At 40.0% G+C, this 25,159-nt stretch overlaps 2 protein-coding genes across 2 annotated transcripts; both read right to left on the reverse strand.

Moving 5' to 3' along the window:
* Positions 1-1,511: 1,511 nt before the first annotated feature.
* leap2 (liver-expressed antimicrobial peptide 2) lies at positions 1,512-6,305 on the reverse strand. The gene is made up of 3 exons (XM_046065593.1): positions 5,989-6,305; positions 4,603-4,781; positions 1,512-3,751 (listed from the first exon to the last, which is right to left on the reverse strand). Exons 1-3 carry the CDS (start codon positions 6,064-6,066, stop codon positions 3,697-3,699), a joined length of 312 nt encoding a protein of 103 aa, XP_045921549.1. The 5' UTR covers positions 6,067-6,305; the 3' UTR covers positions 1,512-3,696.
* A 13,056-nt stretch (positions 6,306-19,361) lies between these two features.
* On the reverse strand, positions 19,362-22,816 carry bmp15 (bone morphogenetic protein 15). Its single transcript, XM_046063727.1, has 2 exons — positions 22,325-22,816; positions 19,362-21,375 (listed from the first exon to the last, which is right to left on the reverse strand). The coding sequence occupies exons 1-2, from the start codon at positions 22,716-22,718 to the stop codon at positions 20,384-20,386; spliced, it is 1,386 nt and encodes a 461-aa protein (XP_045919683.1). The 5' UTR covers positions 22,719-22,816; the 3' UTR covers positions 19,362-20,383.
* Positions 22,817-25,159: the final 2,343 nt, after the last annotated feature.

Here is a 25,159-nt window from a genome sequence, read left to right on the forward strand (position 1 = left end):
GCCAAGACTGAACGACCATCGTTGGTATCTTCACCTGAGGCCAATAGGTTACGTTTGTTGAGTTTCCTGGGAAGTGATGAAAGGACAGCATTGTAAGTGGGGGATAAGTGGTGGCGTAGACCCCCTCCCCTGTTCAATGACGGCTTCTCGACCCTGGTGTAGATGACTTCCTTGACCCTTCTTTCAAACCATCCATCTTCTCTGTCTAAAATGGGCACCTGGTGGTCCTCAAACGAGTGTCCTCTGTCCTTCAGATGTAAGTAGACTGCAGAGTCTTGATCTGAGGAGTTGGCCCTTCTGTGTTGAGCCATGCGTTTGTGTAGTGGTTGTTTAGTCTCCCCAAAATACAGGTCTGTGCATTCCTCACTGCATTGGACCGCATACACTAGATTGCTTTTCTTGTGTTTTGGTGTGCGGTCTTTGGGGTGTACCAGCATCTGTGTTAGTGTGTTCTTGGGTTTAAAAAACACAGGGATGTTATGTTTGTTGAAAATCCTCCTGAGTTTCTCTGATACTCCAGACTCGTATGGAATCACAATGTTGTTGCGTTTGACCTTCTTTTCCTCCTCCCCTGTAGTTTTGTTCTTCTTGGATCTTGTGGCTGTTTTCACAAAGGTCCATTTATGGTATCCACAGGCTGTAAGTGCCCCCTTCAGGTGGTTCTGTTCCTTCTCTCTGGCTTGGGCGCTTGTTGGTATGTTTTCCGCTCTGTGGTGCAGTGTTCTCATGACCCCTAGCTTGTGCTCCAGTGGGTGGTGGGAATCGAAGAGTAGGTATTGGTCTGTGTGTGTGGGTTTTCTGTAAACACCAATTTGCAGGATCCTGTCAACTTCAATGTGTACAGCGCAGTCCAGGAAGGCCAAACTTTTGCTGTGGACATCTTCTCGTGTGAACTTGATGTTGCTGTCCAGAGTTGTAGAGCCCTACACCTGCAAAGCTATGCTAAAGGGGTACCCAGGGTGTAAAAAGCAATGCCTAGGGGCCTTGACCAAGCATCCAAATGTGACGCCCTGGGATGAGAACAGGTTGCTCACTGGAGCAACAAATGTGTATGAATCTACAGCTGAAAATAGTCCCCAATAAATGCTCCAGTTTGAGTAATGTTTGCTAACAACTACAATGCCCTGCTGTTTTAGGGTTTCAGGGCTGAGAGCCATAGACGGGGTAGGGAAGTCAGAACGTATTGAGAGATTAACACACAGATTTTTTTAAGAGCCGTTGTCAATTAGAAAAATATAGAAGAACGCCAGCCTTATCCAACATTGGCTATATCTTCTGCTGCCACACACACGGTTTTTCTTTCACATGATTTTTTCACTTTCGACTCTCACGGCAATAATTCTCCAATCTTTGCTCTCAGGTGGGAAGTAATTTGAACATTCATGCGGCAAGGATGAAGTAAAATGTAGGGCTCTTGCAGTGCTGATACTTACTAAACCAGATACTGTATGTGCTTTAACATAAATTATTCTACGTCACAATTTCAAAATTAGCCACAGATGCATTCAATCTTTATTTAAATGCTTTTATTCCACTTTTTCTCCAGCCTTCTACATGTAAGTAATACAGCAGACGATACACAGTACAAAGATCATTTGAGTTTAAAAGTGCAATCCTAAACATTTTTCCAACATGCTGAGTGGACAAAACATCAGCAACCACCTGCTCTGTGCATGACGTAAACTATGCAGGCGAGTCAATCAATTTTAGGAGATGGATGTGCAAAAAAAGACTGTGCAGCTTGTAATTAAGACTCTGTTGCCAACATTTGTACACTTAGCCAAGACATTTGTTAAATTTGTTAGTGGTTACAAATTTAAGATTGACTGAGCAAGTAGATATCTGAAAGTTCCCACTGGATAATCAAAAAGATATATATATATAAACTAAATAAAATGATGAGTACATTTTTGACATTGATAAAAAATAAATAAAGTACCAAAGAATCACTGCATTACACCAAATCAACATGCATGCATTACATACATTGTGAATAATGTTGAGTGTATTCAGAAGTATTAGTTTGTGGTTGAGTAATTCTGAACTCGGCAGACGTGCTTGGAAATGTTGACGGGACGCTCTGCCTACTTTAAATATAACCTTCAAAATAATAAAACTCAAATAAAAAACATGAAGATGTTGAAATGTTGAGGGCGCTCGAGCATTGCATCGATATTTTGTAACCTCTGCTCCTTCTGTTTGCTTCGTCTTATCTTTTCTCCTTTCCTTTTTGCACCACAGGACATTTTCTTTTACACCCTTTTCCCTACTTTTCTCCTTCTAGCTCTTTAACACTTTTTGCCTCCGACAGTTGGCTGTGATCCCCTAATTTTACAGTTGTTTGGGTACTTTAATTAAGTGAAAACAGGTAAATTTTTTCGTTTTTGGCCAAAGGACATGTCTATTGGGTGTTGGGTTGGATTGATACGGGTGACCTAACAATTCCTGAAATTTCTGGAAGTCAAACACACTATAAGTGGCATTCAAAAATTAAAAGTCAGCTACAATGTCATTTACTTTTTACTATTGGTCGGTTGTGAAAATGTGTCTAGTATTGTTGATATTCCTGCTGGTTACTAGCAGATGTAGGTGTAACTCATTATTTAAATAATTAACTGTTAAAAGATGGTGTGTCGGCAGCAAACTAAACCAAATGATTCCTCTTGGGGGAAAAGAGGAACCATGTGTGTTTTCACAGTAGTAGTGGAATGATTAGACTTTCTAAGGACACATTCAAGTGATAGCTTATCAAATACAACACAACACGACGCAGTGGTGACAAAATCTAGAAATATGTAGAGGTCAGGAGCGTATGAAAGGCTCACAGCCTCCCTTGCAGTTTACACAGCTCCCTGCTCCACCCACCGTTATTTGTTACAAAAAGAAAAACAACAGATAAAGAGCCTCATTGCTAAAATGAAATATTTGTCAGACCTTCATGAAGTAACCAGTTCGGTCATGAGGATGTAAAACAAATTTTGTCTATGTCTGAAGACAGCTGTCTATAGCGCACAGCTATATTTTTAAAAAAGTGTTAATAATAGTTTATTAAAAACATTATGTCAATGTCAGACGTCATGAGATCAGTTACACGATGTTCTGTTGCCAATGCAACCTTGTTGACAAGACACGCAGAAATCAGACTAAATCATCATTTGTGGAGACAAGGCCACGGTAACTGACAGTACAGAGCCTCTAAGATTAAAAATGTTTTCTTTTGTTGTCATTGTGTCTCAGCTTTGAGATCAGGGCTGAAAGATTTTGGTCCGTAGCAGTAAGGAACAAGTCTATTTAGTTCTTCTTCACCCTCGTTCAAAACCAGGAAATGGTTTTGGGTGATCGCATCACATCCTATCATGTAATAAAAGGCTAAATGACTCCCCGCTTACATTATTTCACTTTACACCACTGCCTCACCCATCTCCTGCTATCTTAATTTAAATGATAACTCTCATGTTACTATTTGAAATACATCAATATTCCCCCCCGATATGCCTTTTGTTGGCTAACTACCTGCTGAGTACATTCATATAAACATTTAGATATCATCAGAAACGTATTGGTGCGTATAAATACAAAACTGTTTTTAAAATAAAAAAAAAGACCTGGATAAGTGCATATCCCCATCTAAGAGAACCCCTCATAAAGATTATGGCTGTAGACTCATGTAAACACGCTGGTTGTGTCCTGGGACGTCTAGTAGTTCACAGTCTCTGAGGGGGCACGGTGGCTGGTGGAGCAGTGTCCCGCCCTAGAGAGATGATAACAAAAGAAGAAAACTTAGTAAGTTCATTATTCTCATTTAGTTCATTACTGAAGCTGATCTCTAAGGTTAAAGAGTAGTTCGCATTAGGTTATTGTAATGGGTCTGTAATTTCATAACGATTAAGATATTTTTCTGCAGGCAAGCAAACAGTTTAACCGATATAAGGAATTAATAATGAATGGATGGTTACTTGGTTTCTGGAAACGAACCAATGCGATAAACTCAACACAACTGACTCTGATTGACGCATACTCTCTGAACTATATTCCCCATAATTACTGCCAAATTACCCCTTTTTTTATTCATTTGTCTAAGAAATTATTATTATATGTGGAAATTAGGGACCCAAAAATTGATTACATAATAGGTTAGCATAGCACAACATAGATCGTTTTTGATTGATTTGTTTACAGAAAATGAAAGAAACCCAAAGTTTCATGTGCATTATTGAAGTCCCTGCAACCTTCTACCCTGAGTTAAAAGCATACGGTTAGCTTCTTAACAGAATGTGTTAGCTAGTATGCTGACCTGCTAATCTTCCTAGCGGTGTATGCTGGGCTACCTTTAGCATGATGAACATTTTCACTTTTAAACCAAAAACTGAAAGAGCACTTAACATAATTTAATCTGTATATAACAATTTTTTCCTCAATGTGACATCTGACTTGCCTTTGAATTGCAATGATTACCTGTGATGCAGCTTTGATTTAGAAATAGCCGACCTCCAGATGCTATCTCTGGCCAATCAGAATTTATTAAAACATTACTTTAGCTTCTTGCACCAGTAATTTTATCCACACTTCAGTGCAAGTCCCCTGCAACAACTTTTAAGTTACCTGCAGAGTCCCGTGGAGCATTCATAGTTGTTCTGGCAGTAAGCTCCAAATGGTTTACTGTTCATGATCCTCCACAGCGGGGTCATCCGAGCTATCCTCTTCAGTGTGTGGACCCGGCTTGAATCTGCCTTCTGGTCAGAGTTGGACTGGAGCTGTTGGACCAACGGGCCTGCACACACCTAGGGGGGTACAGAAACGTTCATTAGAAAAGAACTAAGATAGAAAATCAGGCCTTTATTGGCAATGATCTTTTTAAGAAACTGCACTTGTTGTCTTTCTGTACAAATAAACTAATATCGTACAGTACATACAAACCTCATACATATATACAAACATGTATGTGCAAACAAAGTATAATAACAATAATAACGTAAAGCAGCATAAAATAAATTAAGAAATGTTTAAAATAAATTAGTCATAGCATGTTTATCTACATTTAGCTGACGCTTTTATCCAAAATGACTTATAATTGCTATATATGTCAGAGGTCGCACACCTCTAGAGCATCAAGGGGTGAAGTGTCTTGCTCAGGGACACATTGGTGGATTCAAACCCGGGTCTCTCACACCAAACGCATGTTTCTTATCCACTGCTCTAACTCCCCCCGTCACACCCTATCTGTAGCGTAAACTGGATCCAAATAATATGTAACATAATAATCAATTTCCAGTGTCCCTTTTTGACCTCTATTACGTTGTTTGTAGTTGTCTGTTATTTATATGCCATATATTCAGTCAAGAGCGTATTCAATATAGATTTAACAAATGGGAAATGTGAATTCCAAAATCGATCAAGCATTGATTCGCTACAATAATTCTCATTTTATCAAGTCAAGTAGACCCTGTGTGCTGAATCAAAGTGGTGGGATAATACATTAGTGACAGATCATTTCCAGGAATATTAGTTTGTTTAATTTATAATTATTGTATACTGACTACATTCAGATGCACAAAAAGTAAGTAAACAATCCCACAAGTCAATATCAAAACTTTTACTAGCTTTTTCCAGAACTTTTGTCAGAAAACTGTAAATGTACTGTAATAGAACATTTAAATCTTTATATTTGTACACTGTAATCATTCATTTGTAGTACTAGTACTTAAATATTTTCTTTCCTACTTACTCTATTTATTTTTTTTGCACATTTCTGAAAACATGATCAAACTACTTTCTTTTTGTTGCATTTTCTCAGCTATGTCTTCGCTTTAAAACACAGTTTCAGCTCTGTTGTCTTCTTATACTTTCATCTGGATTAATCTGACTAATGTTTCTAATAATCCAAACGCTCAATGGAGAAGAAGATAAATGCACCCTTTGACATAACACCAGACACATTTATCCAAATTTCATGAACACAACTACTTCAAGTCAGGTCAGTCCACTCACCTGCTGAGCCAGCACTAGCAGCACAATGCACAGTGCTACTGCTGCTTTCCTTTGGATGAAGAAGCCTTTCTCCTGCATCTTTACGCTCTGTGGCACAGACTTCTGTTGTTTCTTAGTGACCTGTGGCTCTTCAGTCTTGAGTATGTCTGATCTTGATCAGCAAGGTTGCCTGATCTCCAATACTTTCTGGAGAACTTAACCACCTCAGTCTACTTTTCTGGACAACTATCAGTGTAAGTAGTGAGTGAGGAGTCAGGTTCAGTCAGGTTTTGATTAGTCGCAGGGTTGCTGGAAGTCTCTTCAAGTCAGTCTGACTCAGCGAAGCTGTGGCACTGGCTCTCCTTTATATAGACAGGCCATGATCCCAGGAGAGAGAAAGCAAGAAGGAGGGAGAGAGAGTCATAGTCCATGCTGTGTCGTCCACCTCTTTCTTTATCTATCTTTTCTGACCCAAATGTTTTTTTCCTTTTTTTCTTTTCCTAGTTTTTTTTTTATTTTTTTTTACAGAAAATCAGTAATTTCCCTAAATGAGGCCATCCAACTTCCTCAATCTGACTCTTTTTTGGGGGGGTCATTCTCTCACACACTACTCTCTCTCTCTCTTCTTTTTTTACATGTATACATAGGCCTACTGATAACGTGAGCACAGGTGGACCAGACATGCGTGACCGTAACATAAAGGAAAGTCAACAGAGACACAGCTGAGAGGCAAAGACCTTATTGGAGACGTGTGTGTCTGTGTGTGTGTGTTTCATGTTTTTATATCCCGGTGGCAACTTTAACCTTGATGCACACTAAGCTATGGGGACCTGTGTCACCATGGGGACAAAAGTTGAGGTCCCTATTTGTAGAGACTGTTTGAGGGTTAAGACTTGGTTTTAGGGTTCAGGGTACAATTAGGATAAAGTTAGGGTTAGGCATGTAGTTGTGATGGTTAAGGCTAGGGTATGGGGACAGGGGGATGCATTATGTCAATGAGATGTCCCCACAGGGATAGAGGAACAAACATGTGTGCATGTGAATGAACCTGCAGTAAGATAAGGCTTTTATAAATATGCAGTGTCAGTGTGTTGCACTGTATCTTTGACGACTGATGTCCCTGACCCAGCGCAATCTTACTGTTGTCACTTATACAACATAGACGGACTGTTTTAACGCAGCAGGTGTGGTTTACATAAGCATGTACACAGTCCACATGACCCCGGCACGTGACTTATATGTGTGCTCCATATATTTGAATGTCAGGCTGTAGTTATTCCACATTTGCCTTGCTACAGAAGATGAGGGTAAAGGTCATGAACTGGCCAAGCATGCCTCCAGACCTAAACCTTATTGAGCATCTGTGGGGCATCCTCAAACGGAAGGTGGAGGAGCGCAAGGTCTTTAACATCCACCAGTGCCGTGATGTCGTCATGGAGGAGTGGAAGAGGACTCCAGTGGCAACCTGTGAAGCTCTGGTGAACTTCATGCCCAAGAGGATTATAAGGCAGTGCTGGAAAATAATGGTGGCCACACAAAATAGTGACACTTTGTGCCCAATATGGACATTTTCACTTAGGGCTGTTCTCACTTTTGGTGCCGGCGGTTTAGACATTAATGGCTGTGTGATGTATTATTTTGAGGGAACAGCAAATTTACACTGTTAAACAAGCTGTACTCTCAATACTTTAAATTGGAGCAAAGTGTCATTTCTTCAGTGTTGTCACATGAAAAGATATAATCAAATATTTACAAAAATGTGAGGGGTGCACTCACTTTTATGAGATACTGTATAACTGATTTCTGTGGAAGTGTTGATTTCAGAGTTGGTTTTGGCCCAGGCAAACATTTTATCATTCTGGGCAGAGTAGACATCTGTGGGATCAAAACACCACTGAAGATGCCAGGAGCTGTTTAGATTTTTTTATACGACTGAATCCTGGAGTATTTACTGGGGTCACAAATGATGCTACTTTCTTTAAATCGCACACTCAGAGTTGCAGTAAGATAAATGTATGTAACTCCTCTACACCAGTTCATTCTGGTCCTTTCAGAGCGGTGGACAGGCACAGGGCAGCGCCTGGGGACCAAGTCCAGTCCTAAAGCCAGACATTGGTTAAGGTCAATGGAAAGTTTTCCTTATCTTAACTCTGCAAAGAGTCAATAGGTTATGGCTTTTCCTAAATATACATGAGATCTGCCAAGTTGCACGTGTCTGGTTTTTTGACATTTTACTTAAAAGTGCTGTTTCATGGATTATCTGCATGATGAACTTCCCAGTAGAGGCCAGCTGTTCAAGACGGTTTTATAATGTTTATAAATATTTTTGCCACAAAGCAAAGTAATTGTTTTCTGTGTTTTCCACTTTTGTGTTCCAGTTTTGATAGAGGTAGTGAAAAGAGACAGGAAAAGCAGTGAAAAGAGAAGGGATTACATGCAGCACAGGGCCCAGGCTGGATTCAAACCCAGGCCGCTGCATTAAAGACTCAGCCTTTATACATGCCACTTGCTCCACCAAGTGAGCTACCAGCATCAGATCCCTGCATTTGAGTTTGATGTGAAGTTGTGTCTTGCAAATACACAGAATAGCATCTACTTTTTCAGGCTTATTGTGTTGAGTGAACCTGGAGTTTATAATAAAAACAGGAGCACGTATGCACATGACTGGATCCCGTCAACTGGCTTAGTAAGACAAAGGTGAGAGTGCCAACATTTTTACATGACATTCAAAAGTAGAACTTCTATTCCAGTAATGTAATTTTTAAAGGCTTTCCGCTTCATGTGTCAAAAGGTCATAAAAATCTGCCTTTCTATAAAACATAAATTAAGAGATTTTAAAATTTCCATAGCTAGAAGCTATGGTTATACCACAGCAACGTTCATTTTCCCATAGCCAGTTTTCATCCAGATTAATGCATTTAGGTATTTGAAGGCAAATCAGGTCAGCCTGGAAGAGACAAGGATGTTATCATCCAAAGAGAGTCCCGGCCAAGACTGAGAAGCTGGATGTTAAAAACAGGCTTATGACAAAAGTATGTTTATACACTTGCTGAAATGTAAGAACAAGTGAAAAGGATTAGAGGAAAAGTGCAGTTGATTTAATCAAGGACCACAGAGGATCACAGATGGATGTAATGGAAAATTCCTGTTCTGATTCCTGTAATGTTGTTCATCACTGACGTACTCCAGAGGAGCATGAGACTGACAGGAACCCTGCATTACATAAAGTCAGAACAGCTGCATGATATATTATAACCAAGCATGACTCATCAGAGTGAAACTGCAGGGATGTAGAGAACTCGTGAAGAAGAAGACGACGAGCTAAGACAAGATATTAAATGAGTTTTTCTATGCTTGTTGCGTGGCTGTCGTGCAGTGCTAATGAAGGACAGATGCAAAGTGTTGAACCTCTGAGCTACTTTAGATAGTTGGAGGGACAAATGTGAACAAGGTATAGTGGCACATCTGTAACACCTAAGCACTAAAAGTGCAAAAGTGACATTTTAAAGAGCATTTACCTCATTAGTTACAGAGCATAATTTTTTAGACAATTTTGACTAATGCTGGGTTCAGACAACAGAATGTGAGACTACAGAAGTCTGACACAACACACGCAGAGAACAAAAATGGGCAGCGGGCACAAATATTGATTGTTTTATCTTGTGTAATGGTATCATAATGGCCCGCAACCGATGCCACAACTGGGACGTCTCACAACATCCAAAAAGACAGAAAAAAAAGACGAGCATGTCAGACTTTTTTGGCCTTATGTTCTGTGATGTTGACCATAGATCTTTCATACACAACTGTGAACGTGGTGAAACAAAGAAGGAATGATTTTGTTGCTGGTGCTGCCAGGTGGGCCAGTAAAACAGAGGGAAGGTCTCACTCGGTTTTATGTTCTCTGTTTGGGCTTCTGCTAACACAAGACAAGCCAGTATCGTACACAGCGTTTGGAGGCCGTTGATTGTTTACGTTGTTGTTCCTTGAAGTCGGCCCCTGACACCTCATTCCCAATGACATCACACAGGTCGTCAAAGATGGTAATCTTTGATTGGTAGGGGACCGACATGTGGTCTGTCATGTTGTTTTCATAATAATAATAATAATTTAATTTTGTGCAATTTAGATGCATGAAAATATAATATTTAAAATAGTAACTTGACTACTTTTTTATCAGCCACTTTAAAGTTCCTAAAATATATAAATACAATTTCTTCTCTGACAGCATACTGAATCTTGGAGCACAGTGTCAGCTAAATGTTTAACCTTGATTGCCTTTAATCATAACTGTGGAACAGTGGACTTTTACCATTGCTGCTATTGAACTCTATTTTCCAGCTCAGCCACAGGCTTCCTCTTGACTCTTTATACTTGGCATGATGCATGAGGACAAATCCAACTTAGGGTCAAATATTTTAGATTTGCTGTATTTTTAAATGCGATGCACAATATTTTTATTTCCAATTGCTATTTTGTGATATGTGTTTTAACTGAAATGTTTACTCGTTGTCTTTTCAGAACAGTGTCCACTTTTACAGTATCCATCTGTGTGGTGAGGAATCATAAAGCACACAGACAAGAGAGAAATGTTGACTGGCTTTTATAGTGGCAATCAATTGTAGTTGATTACTTTCACACCAAGTTCGTCTTGTTCTTAGGCAGCTATGTCATTTAATCTTTCTTTGAATTGCTCTTTGCTACCTGGCACATTTTCTAAGGAATCCAAGGAAGGTTAAAATCAAAGGCAACTGGACTTGGTTGAAGATCCTCGAAGACGTTTCACCTCTCATCTAAGAGACTTCTTCAGTTCTGTCTGACTGGCGGGGAATCCCAGCTATTTAACCTCTGTGGGGTCTGTCAACACATTCTCATCTCAATGCGTCATAACTGACGCTTTCAGACAGCGTGACAAAGCGTAAGGATTTTACGCTAAAGGTACTCTTCAGCGTCCGTATGAAACGTGCCAAATCTGTACTGCTAGCAAGATCCGTTCTGCACATGCGCAAAAGTGGTTCTGTCAGTCAAAAAAGGTTACCGCAAATCTGTCTCTTCAAAAATGATCCAACTAAATCTTTCTTCACTGTTCTCTATGATCTAAAAGGAACATAATTTAGATATGAAAAACCTTATTCAACAGTACAATTTTAATTGACAACAGTCTAACAATGTAGCAACACAGAGGAGGCTAACCCTAGCTGCTAGCACATCGTCTGATGTGCACAGCTGTAGGGTTAGCCGGTCGACATGCATACAATCTAGTAGCTAGCTACCTAACTAGGGTTAGGGTTAGTAGCTAGGTACCTAGCTAGCTACTAGCGCTTCCGGTTATTCACATGCACCCGAAGGTGTCTCATGACACTGAAGGGTACCGTTTGCATCAAATAACGCTTTGTCAGTTTTTCTGAAAGTGTCAGTATTTGACGCCCTGAGATGAGAACAGGCAACAACACAGGAATAATTATGAACAGGCACAGTTGTGGTAACCTTCTTTGGCAGACAGGACCATTTTTGCGCATGTGCAGACCGGATCTTGCTGGTGGTACGGATTTGGCACTGACAGGGTCATTATCACAATTATTGATACTGTTGGTTCGTTAGTGCTCCTGGATTTTCTCCGTTCAAAGAGCAAAAGAAAGAAAAAAGATGGACATTTCAAATGCCATTTTGAATGGTAGAAATCTGTTAAGCTATTGTGGAGATATCAATGTCTAAAGTGAAGTAAATGTCTTGCCCACATATTTCAGGTATTCAAGGAGTTGTAGTTGGGTGTTTTCAAACCAAGAAACTTTGCTGAGAACATAAAACCCTTTGAAAGGTGTTTAATTAAGCTTGAGAACACAGGATCCTGTGTTTGTACTGAATAAACTGTTTATTTGATACACATAATACATCCTGTAAACTGCTTTTGTGAATTTTCTTTTTTACAAATGAGCGTATCATCTACAAAGCAGTTAGTAACATGTTTGATACATGCACTTAGACAAAGGTCTCCATTATAATGTATGTTTTATTGTTTCCTGTGGGGGAGTTTATAATTGTTGGAACAGTCAGTTGGAGAGAGCAGGAATTCAGTAAGTTGCCAAAGGTCTCTTCAGCAGGATTGAGGCTAAAGGTTCAGCCTTTATGGACGGACAGTGCCAGTTTCATTTCTAGCACAGTCAGTCCACAGCCCTCTGGTCAGGAAAAAAAGCCATGTGACCACTGATTGTACTGAAGTAAGAGGGCATGATTCTCTTGGACAAATGAATCGAAGGATGCAGACATGACCTCATCCTCTATCTCGTTCTTACATTTCATTCCACTTGTGGACTGTGCAGGGTGATGTTCACAGAAATGGGTTAACCAGAAAGTCCTATAAATGGAGACAGACGTTGACTCAAAGCCAATATTTCGCTGATAGTGGATGTGGAGACAGTTCACCTCTGGCAGCGCTTATCTCTTATCTCTCTTAAAAAAGCAATCTGACGTAATATAGATTGTAATTGAAATATATAGTTTTACAATAATTTTTACCTGGAAACAATGGTTATTTGTAAAGGCTATGATTACGATATACTTATGAATGTAAGTTTTAAAGGTCCAGTGCGTTGTGGTGGCAGCCCGGCTGACGGTGAGTGTCCTGTTTATTTCTTCTTTTTTCTTGTGATTCTGTTTTCCCCTTGTGTTTTGGCCTGCCTGTCTGTGTCTCCTCTGCTCCTCTTGCTTGTGTTCTCCCTCTCTCTCTGCTCCTGAACCGAGCTGACGATCCGCACTTGCACCTCATCAGCCACCTCCTCTGCCTGCCAAACCTGCCAGTATTTCAACCCCGGTTCTTCACACAATTTCTGCTTGATCGTCGTTGCTCCTGACCTGGTACCATTGCTTGCCTCAAGCCTTTTGCTCTTGCCACGTCTCTGTTCCCTGTTACTAACCCTGTCTGTCTGTCTGTCTGCCTTTCCCCAGGTCCAATCACCTCCGCTGAGTCAGCTGGGCTTGCCTGCGTGCCCTCTCCTCTCAGGCATCTTCCTACAACACACACAACATGTGTAATATTTAAGAGGATCTAATGCAATATAACATCCATAACTATGTTTTCAGTGTTGTATAAAGACCTTAGTACCTTAGAATGAGACATTTCTATCTACATGCACCGCCGGTCCTCTTACTCGGAAGTCGCCATGTAAAAGAGGACCATAGTTGAAAGTTTTCACAGGCTTTTTGTTGTATTTAGAAATTAAACTACTGTAATGTACAACCTCATGAGGATAAAGTACACAGTTTGGGTTTTTACTGCTGGATTTACAATTGCCATTAGAATTAATACATTTACTATAAAGCACTTCTTTCGTCCGAGGAGCAAGTGAATGAGCAGTGAGCTTTTGGTTGCAATTTGCAACCCTCACCACTAGATGCCACTAAAACTTATACACTGGACCTTTTAGAGGGGACATGTGGAGTTTTCTTGTAAAAAAACAAAAGTTTTGTTTGTATTTAGTGTTACTCACCAAGACGGATTTTGCTCCCTTTAGGTCTAACAAACAAGTCAAGTACATTCCCTTCCTCATAAAATATTTGCAACGACACACATTGTTTACATCCATGCATACTAGCTTGCAGTCTTCTTTCCTGCCTTTGCTGGCACATTGCAGCAGATCTTGGTGTGTTTGATCAGTGGAAAATTATGAAATGTCTGCTGCCTAGCTGGTGATCTAATGTAGCTGGCGGGTTAGCTACAAACATGCTAGAGCTAGTCAGTCTCATATCAGTTAACAAACTAGCTAGCCTGGTTGCTAAGAGGTATTTGGTTTTTCTCTGGCTATGCCCAGTAATGGTTTCTTCTAGCCAATGAGGTGTCTGCCACCCAAGCAGCTGTCTTTTTAAAGAACTCAGTTTTGGGTTTCTTTTCCTCTGCTTTATAGCTGTTTGTGTGCTGCTTCAACTTTGTTGACTCTGAAGGTCTGTTGACTGTTCTTTGTTTGTGTGATCTGGCAAATTGTCAGCTGTCGCTTAAATGATCAGAAATGAGGTTCATTGGTAATTGATGTAAACAGGCAGCTCATTTCTCACAGTGGGACAATATTTGACTGTCAGTGATTCGAATATTGAAGTGTATAAGGTTTTTTTGGCCTTCTGATTCAATCGAGAAAACAAAAGTCATATTGATTGTCAAGGGTGAAAACTGGGCTAACCACCTTGCATTTCTGACTGTAACGTCTTTTAAAATGAGGTTTAGCTGAAGTGTTTACTATAATCTCTGCATTCTAAATGTCACATGCTGGATGTTTTAAGTACGTTAGCATCCAAAAAACAGGTAGGCTAAGTAGCGCTGAAATGAGTAGCTGATTAGCTCAAAATTTACAGTTTTAAGATATAATACAGAAATTCAGACAAACATTCACAGGTTCCAGCTTCCCAAATGTGAGGATTCGCTGCTTTTCTCTTATATGATTTTTTTAATAAACTGCTAGAGGCTGCATGTTTCTCAACATAGTATAGTGTACAGTTTAAAAACACGGACACACAATAAAAGGCAAACATTTGTGTCTGTGTGACTGTCTGGCTGACTCATTTCTCACACACACACACACACACACACACACACACACACACACACACACACACACACACACACACACACACACAGACACCTTATCCACACAAGGTCCAGTAATTTTTCTGTAATGATTGAACTTTATGGCTCTCTGTCAAGTGGGATTTGTAACAGGTCACTTCTTCCCTGTGTGACACATCCCTGTGTGACGTTTATGGGAATCAGTCGTGCTAAAATATGCTTCTGTGTGTGTGTGATTTCAGAACTTTACAACATCTGTCAGAGGACATTAGGATGAGAAGGACAAAACACTCACACATGCACAGACACGAAATCCCTTGAGGAAATAGACTGGGAGGTTGTGTAAAACTGACGATTTCCAGTCACTCTATAAACAAAAGTTACGGTAACAGATCAGTACAGAAGCTCCTCGGGCAAAATTAGAATAATATACATGACTGTGCCTGAATTAAACATTTATTTCTTACAAATAAAACAAACTTTTACTGCAATGCCAGTGAGGTTTTATGTGACCAGATGTTAACCCACATGTACCATTTTTTCATTTGATTATTTTAAAGCTCTTAAACAAGTTGCAATTTAATTTTTATTTTTATTTATTTATTTTTTTAAGAAAACATCATTTCATCTCTGTACATTCTGGTAGAAAATAAGGAGTGGACTGCCCGTACTTTCTGTGCTATCAGACAGATTCCCAAAATTAGGCATCTGCAGTTATCAGAACCATATTAATGCCCAAAATCACAACAATGAATACTTCAGTGATAACACAGTTTTACATAAATTTACATTAAGTAATCTATCTCAGGTGTGTTGACTTTCTTAAAGGGAGTTTTCAAAGCCAAAAATGTGCTCTCCACAAAGTACTCACTGTCTGAGTCACAGGGGCATTTATCAACAAACATATGAAGATATAACCAAGGTCATTGTGTCTCAGGGAAGCAAAAATCTCAGTTGCTTCCTGTTGAATTATTGTTGTTCTACTACTTTGTGGTGCAACATATACAGGTGCTGGTCATATAATTAGAATATCATCGAAAAGTTGATTTATCTCAGTAATTCCATTCAAACAGTGAAACTTGGATATTATATGAATTCATTACACACAGACTAATATATTTCAAATGTTTATTTCATTTAATTGTGATGATTAAAACTGACATCTAATGGAAATCCCAAATTCAGTATCTCAGAAAATTAGAATATTACTTAAGACCAATACAAAGAATGGATTTTTAGAAATGTTGGCCAAAAGTATGAACATGAAAAGTTTGAGCATGTACAGCACTCAATACTTAGTTGGGGCTCTTTTTGCCTGAATTACTGCAGCAATGCGGCGTGGCATGGAGTCGATCAGTCTGTGGCACTGCTCAGGTGTTATGAGAGCCCAGGTTGCTCTGATAGTGGCCTTCAGCTCTTCTGCATTGTTGGGTCTGGCGTATCGCATCTTCCTCTTCACAATACCCCATAGATTTTCTATCGGGTTAAGGTCAGGCGAGTTTGCTGGCCAATTAGAACAGGGATACCATGTTTTTTTGTTTCACAATCCTCTCCAGGGTGCGGTTATTCCTATTGCTTGTACACTTTTTTCTACCACATCTTTTCCTTCCCTTCGCCTCTCTATTAATGTGCTTGGACACAGAGCTCTGTGAACAGCCAGCCTCTTTAGCAATGACCTTTTGTGTCTTGCCCTCCTTGTGCAAAGTGTCAATGGTCGTCTTTTGGACAGCTGTCAAGTCAGCAGTCTTCCCCATGATTATGTAGCTTACAGAACTAGACTGAGAGACCATTTAAAGGCCTTTGCAGGTGTTTTGAGTCAATCAGCTGATTAGAGTGTGGCACCAGGTGTCTTCAATATTGAACCTTTTCAGAATATTCAAATTTTCTGAGATACTGATTTTGGGGTTTTCTGTAGTTGTCAGTTATAATCCTCAAAATTAAAAGGAATGAACACTTGAAATGTATCAGTCTGTGTGGAATGAATTGAAAACATTATACAAGTTCCACTTTTTGAATGGAATTACTGAAATAAATCAACTTTTTGTTCTAATTATATGACCAGCACTTGTACGTGGTTTCTGCCGTACAGTTATTAGGATGTGCTCTTTCCTGAAATCTGGTCAGAAAGCAACATCATAGTTCACTGCAGTTTGTACCTGAGAATGAACCATGCAAAAAGTAAAGCACAGCAGAGAAAGAAACACTTCACATCAGCATCAGCTGCCAAAATTAAAAACTTCACCTTAAGTGGCCAAATATAGGATAAAGAATGCTGTTAATAGATCATATTTCAAATAACAAAATACAAAGTGAGTGCACAGAAGAAAAATCTAAATCAAATCTGTGTTTGGCACAACCACCCTTTGCCTTAAAAACAGCATCAACTCTTCTAGGTACATTTGCGCAGACACTCACTCTTGCATCTTTCTCCAGCCGTTCGGCAAACAATCTGCCTTCTGCTGCAGCCAAATATTTAATATTTTGACTCATCAGTCCAGAGCACCAGCTGCCATTTTTCTGCACCCCAATTCCTGTTTCCATGCATAGTTGAGTCGTGTGGCCTTTTTGTCGGAGGTATGGCTTTTAGCCGCAAATCTCCCATGATGGCCACTTCTGACAAGACTTCTCTGGACAGTAGAGGGGAGTACCAGGGTCCCACTGTTTTCTGCAGCTCTGTGCTAATGACACTGCTGGAAGGGAAGTAAGCATGATGTGTCTTTCATCTGTTGCAGTAAGTTTCTTTGGTCGACTACTGCGTCTATATTGCCTGTTTTTTTGTGCTTTATGTTAACAGCATTCTTAATTTTACAGCATTTCTTCCACACCTGCTCAAAACCTTTGCACAGTAATGTAAGTATGTGCATTTATGTGTCAGAGCCAAATAGGCCACAGGTTATCATGACTCATGACTGCCTGTTTGTGTGTCTATCGGCATGACTGTGTGTTTATGCACATCCATGTTGAGGTGTGTGTGTATCTCTGTCGGCAAACTGTAAAACCATCCCTTCCACTCTGTGTCCCACTTACAGTGCCCGTCTGATATAGAGCAAAGTGCATTTTATTACACAATGACACTAAAGCTGCTGAATGACAATTCACAATTTAACATATACTAAGTGATCACAAACATTTGTGGGAATCATTTGTAGTTTTAGGGCACACATGAACTACATGGAATAATTTATTCAAATTGATACTCATATGAACTCTTGGGTGACAGGTGTGTTATAAATTTCTGAGTAACCATATCAGCCAGTCCAGCAGAGTCAGGCAGCAGGTGAAGTGTTGGTTCTTGATGTGGTATTATGGATTGATTAATCTGTATGCAAACAATAAAACAAATGTGAAAACAAACCAAGTTCCTCAGCTGGATTTAGGGTTGGTGTCTGCTTGTGAAAATATTATGAGACAAGACAAGAGCGCCATCTGTTGGATTCAATGCAAAATGCACTTTCCTGAACATTTCTGTACAAATTCACTCCAAAATGAAAGCTGATATTTTACAATTTGTGCAGGAATCTCTTACAAAATGGCTGATTCCATAACAGAAACAGTGTTAATAATTCAGTTATTTTAGATAATGCTTAACAAGTTATATTTATAGTTACATGAACAATCTCGTCCTGACAAACATTTAATTAAGCTTATTTGATGAACTAAACTAATTGTGTATTTTGTAGCCTTCTTTCTCCTTGTGTTTTATCTGTTAGTAGCAACTGACGTGTGTATTTCACATTTATTTTATTATTGGTGCATATTAGTAGCAGTTTTTCTTTATTTCCTTTTGTTTGTTGTGTGTGTTTCATGAGTAAGATTATTTCTCCCCCTAATTGATCAAATCTAATTACTTTTTATTTCTTTAATGCATTGTTTTTTTTGTATTTGTTTTGTTCTGTGCAAATAAACTATATTCTTCATTATAGCACTATATATTGCTTACATTTACATTCATAAAGCACTGCACAGATGTTTTTCCATTTCCTCTCTACCTTGTATATACATATATTCCCAACTGCACTTCCTGTATCGACAATACAATAGGGCCACTGCAATTCAGCAAATCTGCAATATCTCGGCTGCTAACAATAAGTTTTTGTTTTTTTAACAGATTATAGTAATATACAAACTAATTTATTTGTATATTCAGAACCTCAGTAAAGTGTAGTTCAAACTCTTATAGTTTTCTTATTTGTTTGCTTTGTTATTTGGGAATGCGCCGTAAGAAAGGCACTCACTCTCATTGTACAATGACAAAGGAAACTGAATCAGAACAGTATAGTAGCAGTAAAATCACAGGATTGTTTCCTGGTGGCATTCAAACAGAGATACTGGCATCTTTGCAGGAACTGACATGTTGGTATAATTGCAAAGAATTTATGTACCATGACAGTGTTTTCCTGGTGCTGGTGAAATGATGTAAATAGAAATTACTCTGAGCAGATTTAAGGTAGCCTGCTTCTCTTTTTTTAAAGATTGCAGCCATTGTCGTCAGGATTTTGTCAACGAGATGGAAGAGAAGAGCAAAACCACTTTTATGTGTTTACAACAAGATTAAGCCAGCAGCTGCCCAGCGGTCAGTCCAGCATGACTCCCAATCAAACAAATCATCGAACTACATCGAAAGTATATTTCCAAAAATCTCTACTATTAATTACTTTAAATATTTGTACTGACAAAAAAAAAAAAAATCATTAAGCTTTCTGGAGATCATTATCATACCACATGATCTTCTTGGGTCCATGTTAGCTTAAATCTTGAGATTTAAAGTCCAATCTTGACCTCAGAAACGACAAATAACTCAACAGAATACATTTTTTAACAACACTGACAATAAATTTTGTTTTTAGAAAACATGCATTTTATTTTATTATTCATTTTGACTGGTAATAAAAAATTGCATTACTCCCACAACTACAACTCCTCCATTTGATTTCATTAACAATCAACAATGTTAACATTTCTTAATACCTTTTTCTTCATTTTGTTTCATTCAAAGGCCCTTACAGTTACATCCAGCATGGTCGACCCCTCGTTCTTTAAAATAGTTTTTTTTAGCAGTGAATTTTAATTTCTTACAGAGGAACAGTGCAAACAGATTTTTTTTTTTTAAACCACAAATACAGGTTTTTTTTGCTGGTTCAGAATTGCAGCACTGATGTGAAACACAGATCAGATTTTTTTTTAAAAGAATACAGAAAAACAAAACAAATGAATACACAGACAGACAAGAAAATACTCATTAGACGGCTGCGGTTTCAGGTTAGATACTAAAGATGGATTCTAAATGTGTTTTTCTTCAATTCACTCAGATTAATATTACAAAACAAACCAGCGGTTACTCCTGGAGTTGGACCAGTTTTCTTGATGTTCAATCAATTTTATCAAGTTACTGTAGGAGTTAAATAGATTTTGTAAGTTACCCTGGAAGTTAGGTTCTGCTTTGTAAAATTACCACTTAAAGTTAGTTAAGTTGCCCTCAAGTAGCTTAAAATGCTTCCAAATTTACCAGCTCCCTTGGATCTCGGTAGGAAAACTACATTCATGAATATAGCAACCAGCACATTCACCTATCTGCACAGTGCTTTAAACAATTATTCCAAAAAACCCCCCCAAATAAATCAGTAAACAGACAGCCTGTTGTTTGCACAGCCCGTGGTTCTGCACAGGCCAGAGTTGCATTCAGCAGCTGCCTCTTAAAGTGCATTTACAGGGATGGTGAAGATCTGTAACCACAACTTCCTCCTTCCAGTCTCAAGCTCATTATGGTTAGCCGCCAAGCTGTAGATCAAACAAATGTCCCATCATAGTCTCTTTTCTCAGTGCTCGGGATCTTCAAGTCATTCAAGTCTGCTCCCCGAGGCTTTAGCGGCACGTGCACGACTCGGCCACCATGTCCTCCAGCTCTCTGTACTCCACTTTTTTCTTGTGCACTACCAGCACGCTCATGGGCATGTACTTGAAGGGAACGCAGGACGGAAGAGGAACGTCCCCGATGCCCAGGTCGTTGATGACTGTCTGGATGATGGCGTGGTTAGGGGAGTGGTAGCCGTAGTGGAGCACCCTCGGGCAGTTGCCCTGGCAAAAGCGCGGGTTGTACAACGGCGGAGCAATGAAGTAGTGACCCCAGCCCAGCTTTTCGAAGGAGAGGCGAAACGAGTGGAGCTTGCAGCGGTTCTTGGGCATGCTGGTTTTGCGTTTGTAGTTGGGGATATCGGAGATATCGGAGATGATGGAGGCAGACGGGGAGGAGGCAAAAGAGGAAGAGGAAGTTGGCGCGTTTTTTAGAGCATCCAGTGAGAGATCTCTGGCCTCTGAAAAAGTGGGGTCTTTGGAGCGGCGGCGCCGGCGAGCTGAAGGATGCCACTGCCCTATTTGCCTCATGAGGTTTTCCCCTTCAGCCCCAAGCAGGTCCCCCATCCAGTCCTTCACTTCCCTTTCCTCCTCCAGGTATAAAAGAAGAGACGGGACTTCGAGATCAGGTTCACCTCTCCATACTTTTCTTCCTTGAAGACGAGTCCACCACCACAAGAGGCTGCTGTCCTCGTCAGCATTGCCCGGCTGTGTGCACCAGTACAGGACCGTGAGGGTCAGGTGGCCCCCCACTCCCTGCTGGACGTGCGCGGTGATGTCCGTCTCTGTCCACCGCTCGTGCGCCTCCATGGTGACGAGACTCTCTGTTCCCAGCGAGGTGATCTGAGCCCTGCAGCGGGGCAGCTCGAGGACCTGGGTGGTGCTCGAGGTTGTGTTGGGGGAGGAAGGGGATGAAGAACGGAGGTGGATGAACGAGGCCCTGATGAGCTGCTCTGAAGGAAGTGTGTCGAGGTTGTACTCTACTGTGAAGCTGCAGTGGTGGTCTGGAGGAGAGACAGAGGCACAGAAGAAGAGAAAGCATTTACCAGGCAGGGAGTGTCTAACAGCAGATGGTAACAGCAGCCTTAATGTTGCTTCATAAGAACAATCTCCTTATTTATTACAAAATAAATAACGTTCATGCCAACAGTCAGTGTAGATGAGACTGTGATCTCTCATTTTATGGAACTCTTGATAAAAATATGACGTTTGCATGATGCTGATCTTAGCTTTGGACTCGCAACATCCGATTCAGTAGTGATGGGGAAAGTTTAAAGGGAAACTCTGGTCCAGATCGAAAAGCATGTTGCTTAGAGCTGTCAGATCTGGACTGGGTTGTCCCAGAGAAGCTGAAGTTTCTTTAAAACATAGTTGCAGATTTGTGAAACCTTTATTGTACTCGTGAAAATGACAAAAATATGTATGTTTTTTTACACAGGTAGACCACAAATTGGCCCTTTTCTGATTATCACAAATAGAATAAAAAGGTCTAATTCACATTGGACAGCTTTATAAGCATAGTAGTTTTTTCATCTGGACATGGTTTAACTTCAGCATTGTAAAATTTGTAAACTCACCTGTGAGGTGAAGGGGAGCCTACTGTGAACGCATTTAAATATTATTTATATTGGAAATCATACGTTCTCATTGCACTTTTCATACAGAGCAGGTATAGATAGTATTCTTTTGAAATAATATTGAAAAAGACTCAACACTTGGCAACAGAAGCATGGAGAAACTCCTCTAAAGATGCCATTCATGAACTTAAATGTGGAATACATCTTGGGTCATTTTGGACCAGCTTTTTCTCTGGGCTGGCCGAATGGTGCCCAAATAATACGACATCCCAATCTTCACTCATCAAGCTCCTTGTCCCCAGAAATTGTATTAGTAACCTGGTAGGTGCAGATACTTGGAGTTAATTAGCTCCTGTGACAAAAATATACATCTCACCTCTTGACGCTGGCAGGTAGCGCACCGAGGACGCCGACGGTCTGAGCAGACGGACCGTGTTGGAGCCGAACTTTCGGTGCTGTTTGGGCCTGCCGTCCGGTTCGGCTGCGCTCTTGTATAAACTCAACATGAACTGCAAGTTCTGGTCCGCTTTCTGCTCGTCCGTCAGCGGCCGGTGGTGCGCCCCTCTGAGCTTTGCGCTCTGATGACTCCGGCGGCTGCGCCTCACCGTGGGCTGATGGGAGGCCATTTTCTCCCCGGCCTTAACTCCGGTGCTGGCTGAACACAACAGGAAGATAAAAGAGGACAGAACGCAGACGTGCAGTAAGCTGTGTTTGGTGTAGGTCGCCCTCATGTTTGTTATAAAACCTCTGGTGCTAGCGAGCTCCACCATCGAGGTTATAGTTGGCAACCATCCTCTGCACGGCCGAGGGCGCGATTTACAGGCTCACCTGAACACTGGCCATTTTAGACTTGACGATCAACTTTTCGAAATTGACGTTGACCCCAATTAACCCCCCGGGTGTGCACGATCTTCCAACAGCAGCGTATACAGAAGCCACGTGATTGGTGCGGTGTGGAACTGACAAAATGGTCCTTTTTGGGATTTCTTTATTGCACAAAATAGTATATGTAAATTTGCTTTATACATATCACTATATTCTTTCTCACTGTTAAATAATTTACACGTAGTAATGTTAGTTTTCCCATTTTTTGACGGAATCTTTCTCAAGTCTCTACACATTGTGCAACACTATTCTTGATACATTAGGTCTAAAATGTACATTTATACTCAAAGTTTTCATTATCAATGTATTTTTTATGTAATGTGATGAATATGTATAAAACTTTGCACAATGAATTTATAAATGCCAACCACCAGTGAAAAGGCTTTAAATAAATAACCTACATCTGAATCTAGAGGCAAAATACCTTAATCAAAGTAAGCTCAAGATATAATGTGTACTAAGCAAACCTAAGTTTACACATGTTGTCACATGAAAACCTTTAAATAACAATTTCTGTGATTATCATGCATCAGCTTGGGTTGACATATTTCCCTCACTTTTGAAATGTCTGCAAATAAAAAGTATTTTGGCCAAAATAAGCAGTAAACCTAATGCTCTTAGTTGCCATCAAAGTTTCAAGGATGCAGTTGACTTAATTACAGTTTTTCCTCAATTGTTTACACACATTTTCTGAAAGCATGCCTTATATTCTCAGAACTCTACACACAAATCAAAACACACACACACACGGCAAAACCACTCAATTCTCCTGCAAAATGAAACTTTACTTTCAAAACAATGTTATTTCTTCTCAAAATGGTATTTTGTTTTCAAATGACACACAAACCATCATATAAATATACATCTATAGGAACCAGTTTAACACAGTTGATGTTCTCAATAGAAAACACTTCTTCATTCATCACAATGACTTTTTTTGTTCAGTGTTACACTTACTTCAAACATACATACATAAAATGGTTCACTGCCCACCCACAACTGATGTTGTCCCAAATGATGGTTGTAAAATATTTGAGAAAATTGTTTTTATACTCAAAACACACAAATACACGGTAACAAATATATTTTATTTTTCCCACAAATACAATGTACACAGTGTACATCCCAAATAACACAAAGTTGCACATACAGTGGTCTACATACAAAACAACAGAAGATTTTACTGTGTATAGTTGCAGTAAAAAAAACACGAAAAACTATGCTGAATCCTCTCTTCTGTTTTGGTCTGGCCGCAGCACCTCATCGACATCACAAGAAATGTTTTCCCTGGCCAAGCAGCGGGGAAAATATCGCCTAGCATGATAAATCCAGCCATGAAAAGCATCAACTGCTATATCTCCACATGCGTCTTCCATAGCTAGGAGAATGGGTATACGCGTTTGTGGATTTCAGTCATACACTTTCCATCTCCAGGCAGAAAAAAATGGAGAATATGGAGGGAGATAAACTAAAAAGCGTGGGTGGGCAGTGAACCAGTTACAAACAGAGCAGCCCGATGGAAACTGACGGAGGTGCTCTGGGCCGTCTATCTGATCTGGTGGAATGAGTGTGTTGTGTAGGGTGTCCAGGAATGTGATCAGATGGGCAGTGTTGTAGGGGCCAAGGGTAGCATGGTGAGGGATAACACCGTGGTGGGTAATCGCTGCACACATTGTAGTGTTCCCTCCACGCTGGCCAGGGACTTCAACAATAGCACGCGGGCTGATGACATTCCTTCCCCTCCTTCGTCTTTGTGAGGTTGAATCAAACCTCATCAATGAAGATGAACTGGTGCTCCACTGCAGCCACCTCTAGCTCGAAGACTCTCTGAAACACACATAACAATATCAGAAATAGACATGGAGTGGTCACTATTGTGAAGCACAATCATTATGATTACAATACTGATATATGTATAATTTATACAGTGTTGAGTATGCATCAATTGTGGGATTGTACAGGACTCACTTGCACATAGTTATGGCGCAATTCTTTGACTTTTTCTGAATTGCATTCAAATGGCAACCTGTAGACCTGCTTCAACCTCAGATTTTTTCTGCAAAAGACAGGGTGTTTTAGATAAGCTTACCCTATCCATATTCTGAAATATCTCATTATTTTCTATTATTCTACTTTGTATTTGCCGTAATGTTAAGCCGTTATTTTCTAGGACCATGTTCATGACTGCAGTTTCCTGTTCAGGGTTCAGGAGACTGAAGACTTTTACTCATTGAGTACGGTATTGATATGCAGTACTACACTTTTCTAGTGAGAGTAGATTTCTTACCTATTCTCATTTCGGAAAGTCCGGATGATGGATGCTAGT

The sequence above is a fragment of the Micropterus dolomieu genome, linkage group LG12 (assembly GCF_021292245.1).
Source record: "Micropterus dolomieu isolate WLL.071019.BEF.003 ecotype Adirondacks linkage group LG12, ASM2129224v1, whole genome shotgun sequence".
In the NCBI taxonomy this organism is placed as follows: Eukaryota; Metazoa; Chordata; class Actinopteri; order Centrarchiformes; family Centrarchidae; genus Micropterus; species Micropterus dolomieu.

What these genes read in the sequence shown, in the direction of transcription:
- bmp15 (XM_046063727.1), bottom strand. Translation starts at nt 22,718, where the DNA reads ATGGTGGAGCTCGCTAGCACCAGAGGTTTTATAACAAACATGAGGGCG. An exon ending in CTACCTGCCAGCGTCAAGAG is followed by an intron (nt 21,376 to 22,324) that starts GTGAGATGTATA and finishes TCTCTCCTCCAG; the next exon opens with ACCACCACTGCAGCTTCACA.
- leap2 (XM_046065593.1), bottom strand. Translation starts at nt 6,066, where the DNA reads ATGCAGGAGAAAGGCTTCTTCATCCAAAGGAAAGCAGCAGTAGCACTG. An exon ending in TGCTAGTGCTGGCTCAGCAG is followed by an intron (nt 4,782 to 5,988) that starts GTGAGTGGACTG and finishes GTACCCCCCTAG; the next exon opens with GTGTGTGCAGGCCCGTTGGT. An exon ending in TGCTCCACGGGACTCTGCAG is followed by an intron (nt 3,752 to 4,602) that starts GTAACTTAAAAG and finishes TCATCTCTCTAG; the next exon opens with GGCGGGACACTGCTCCACCA.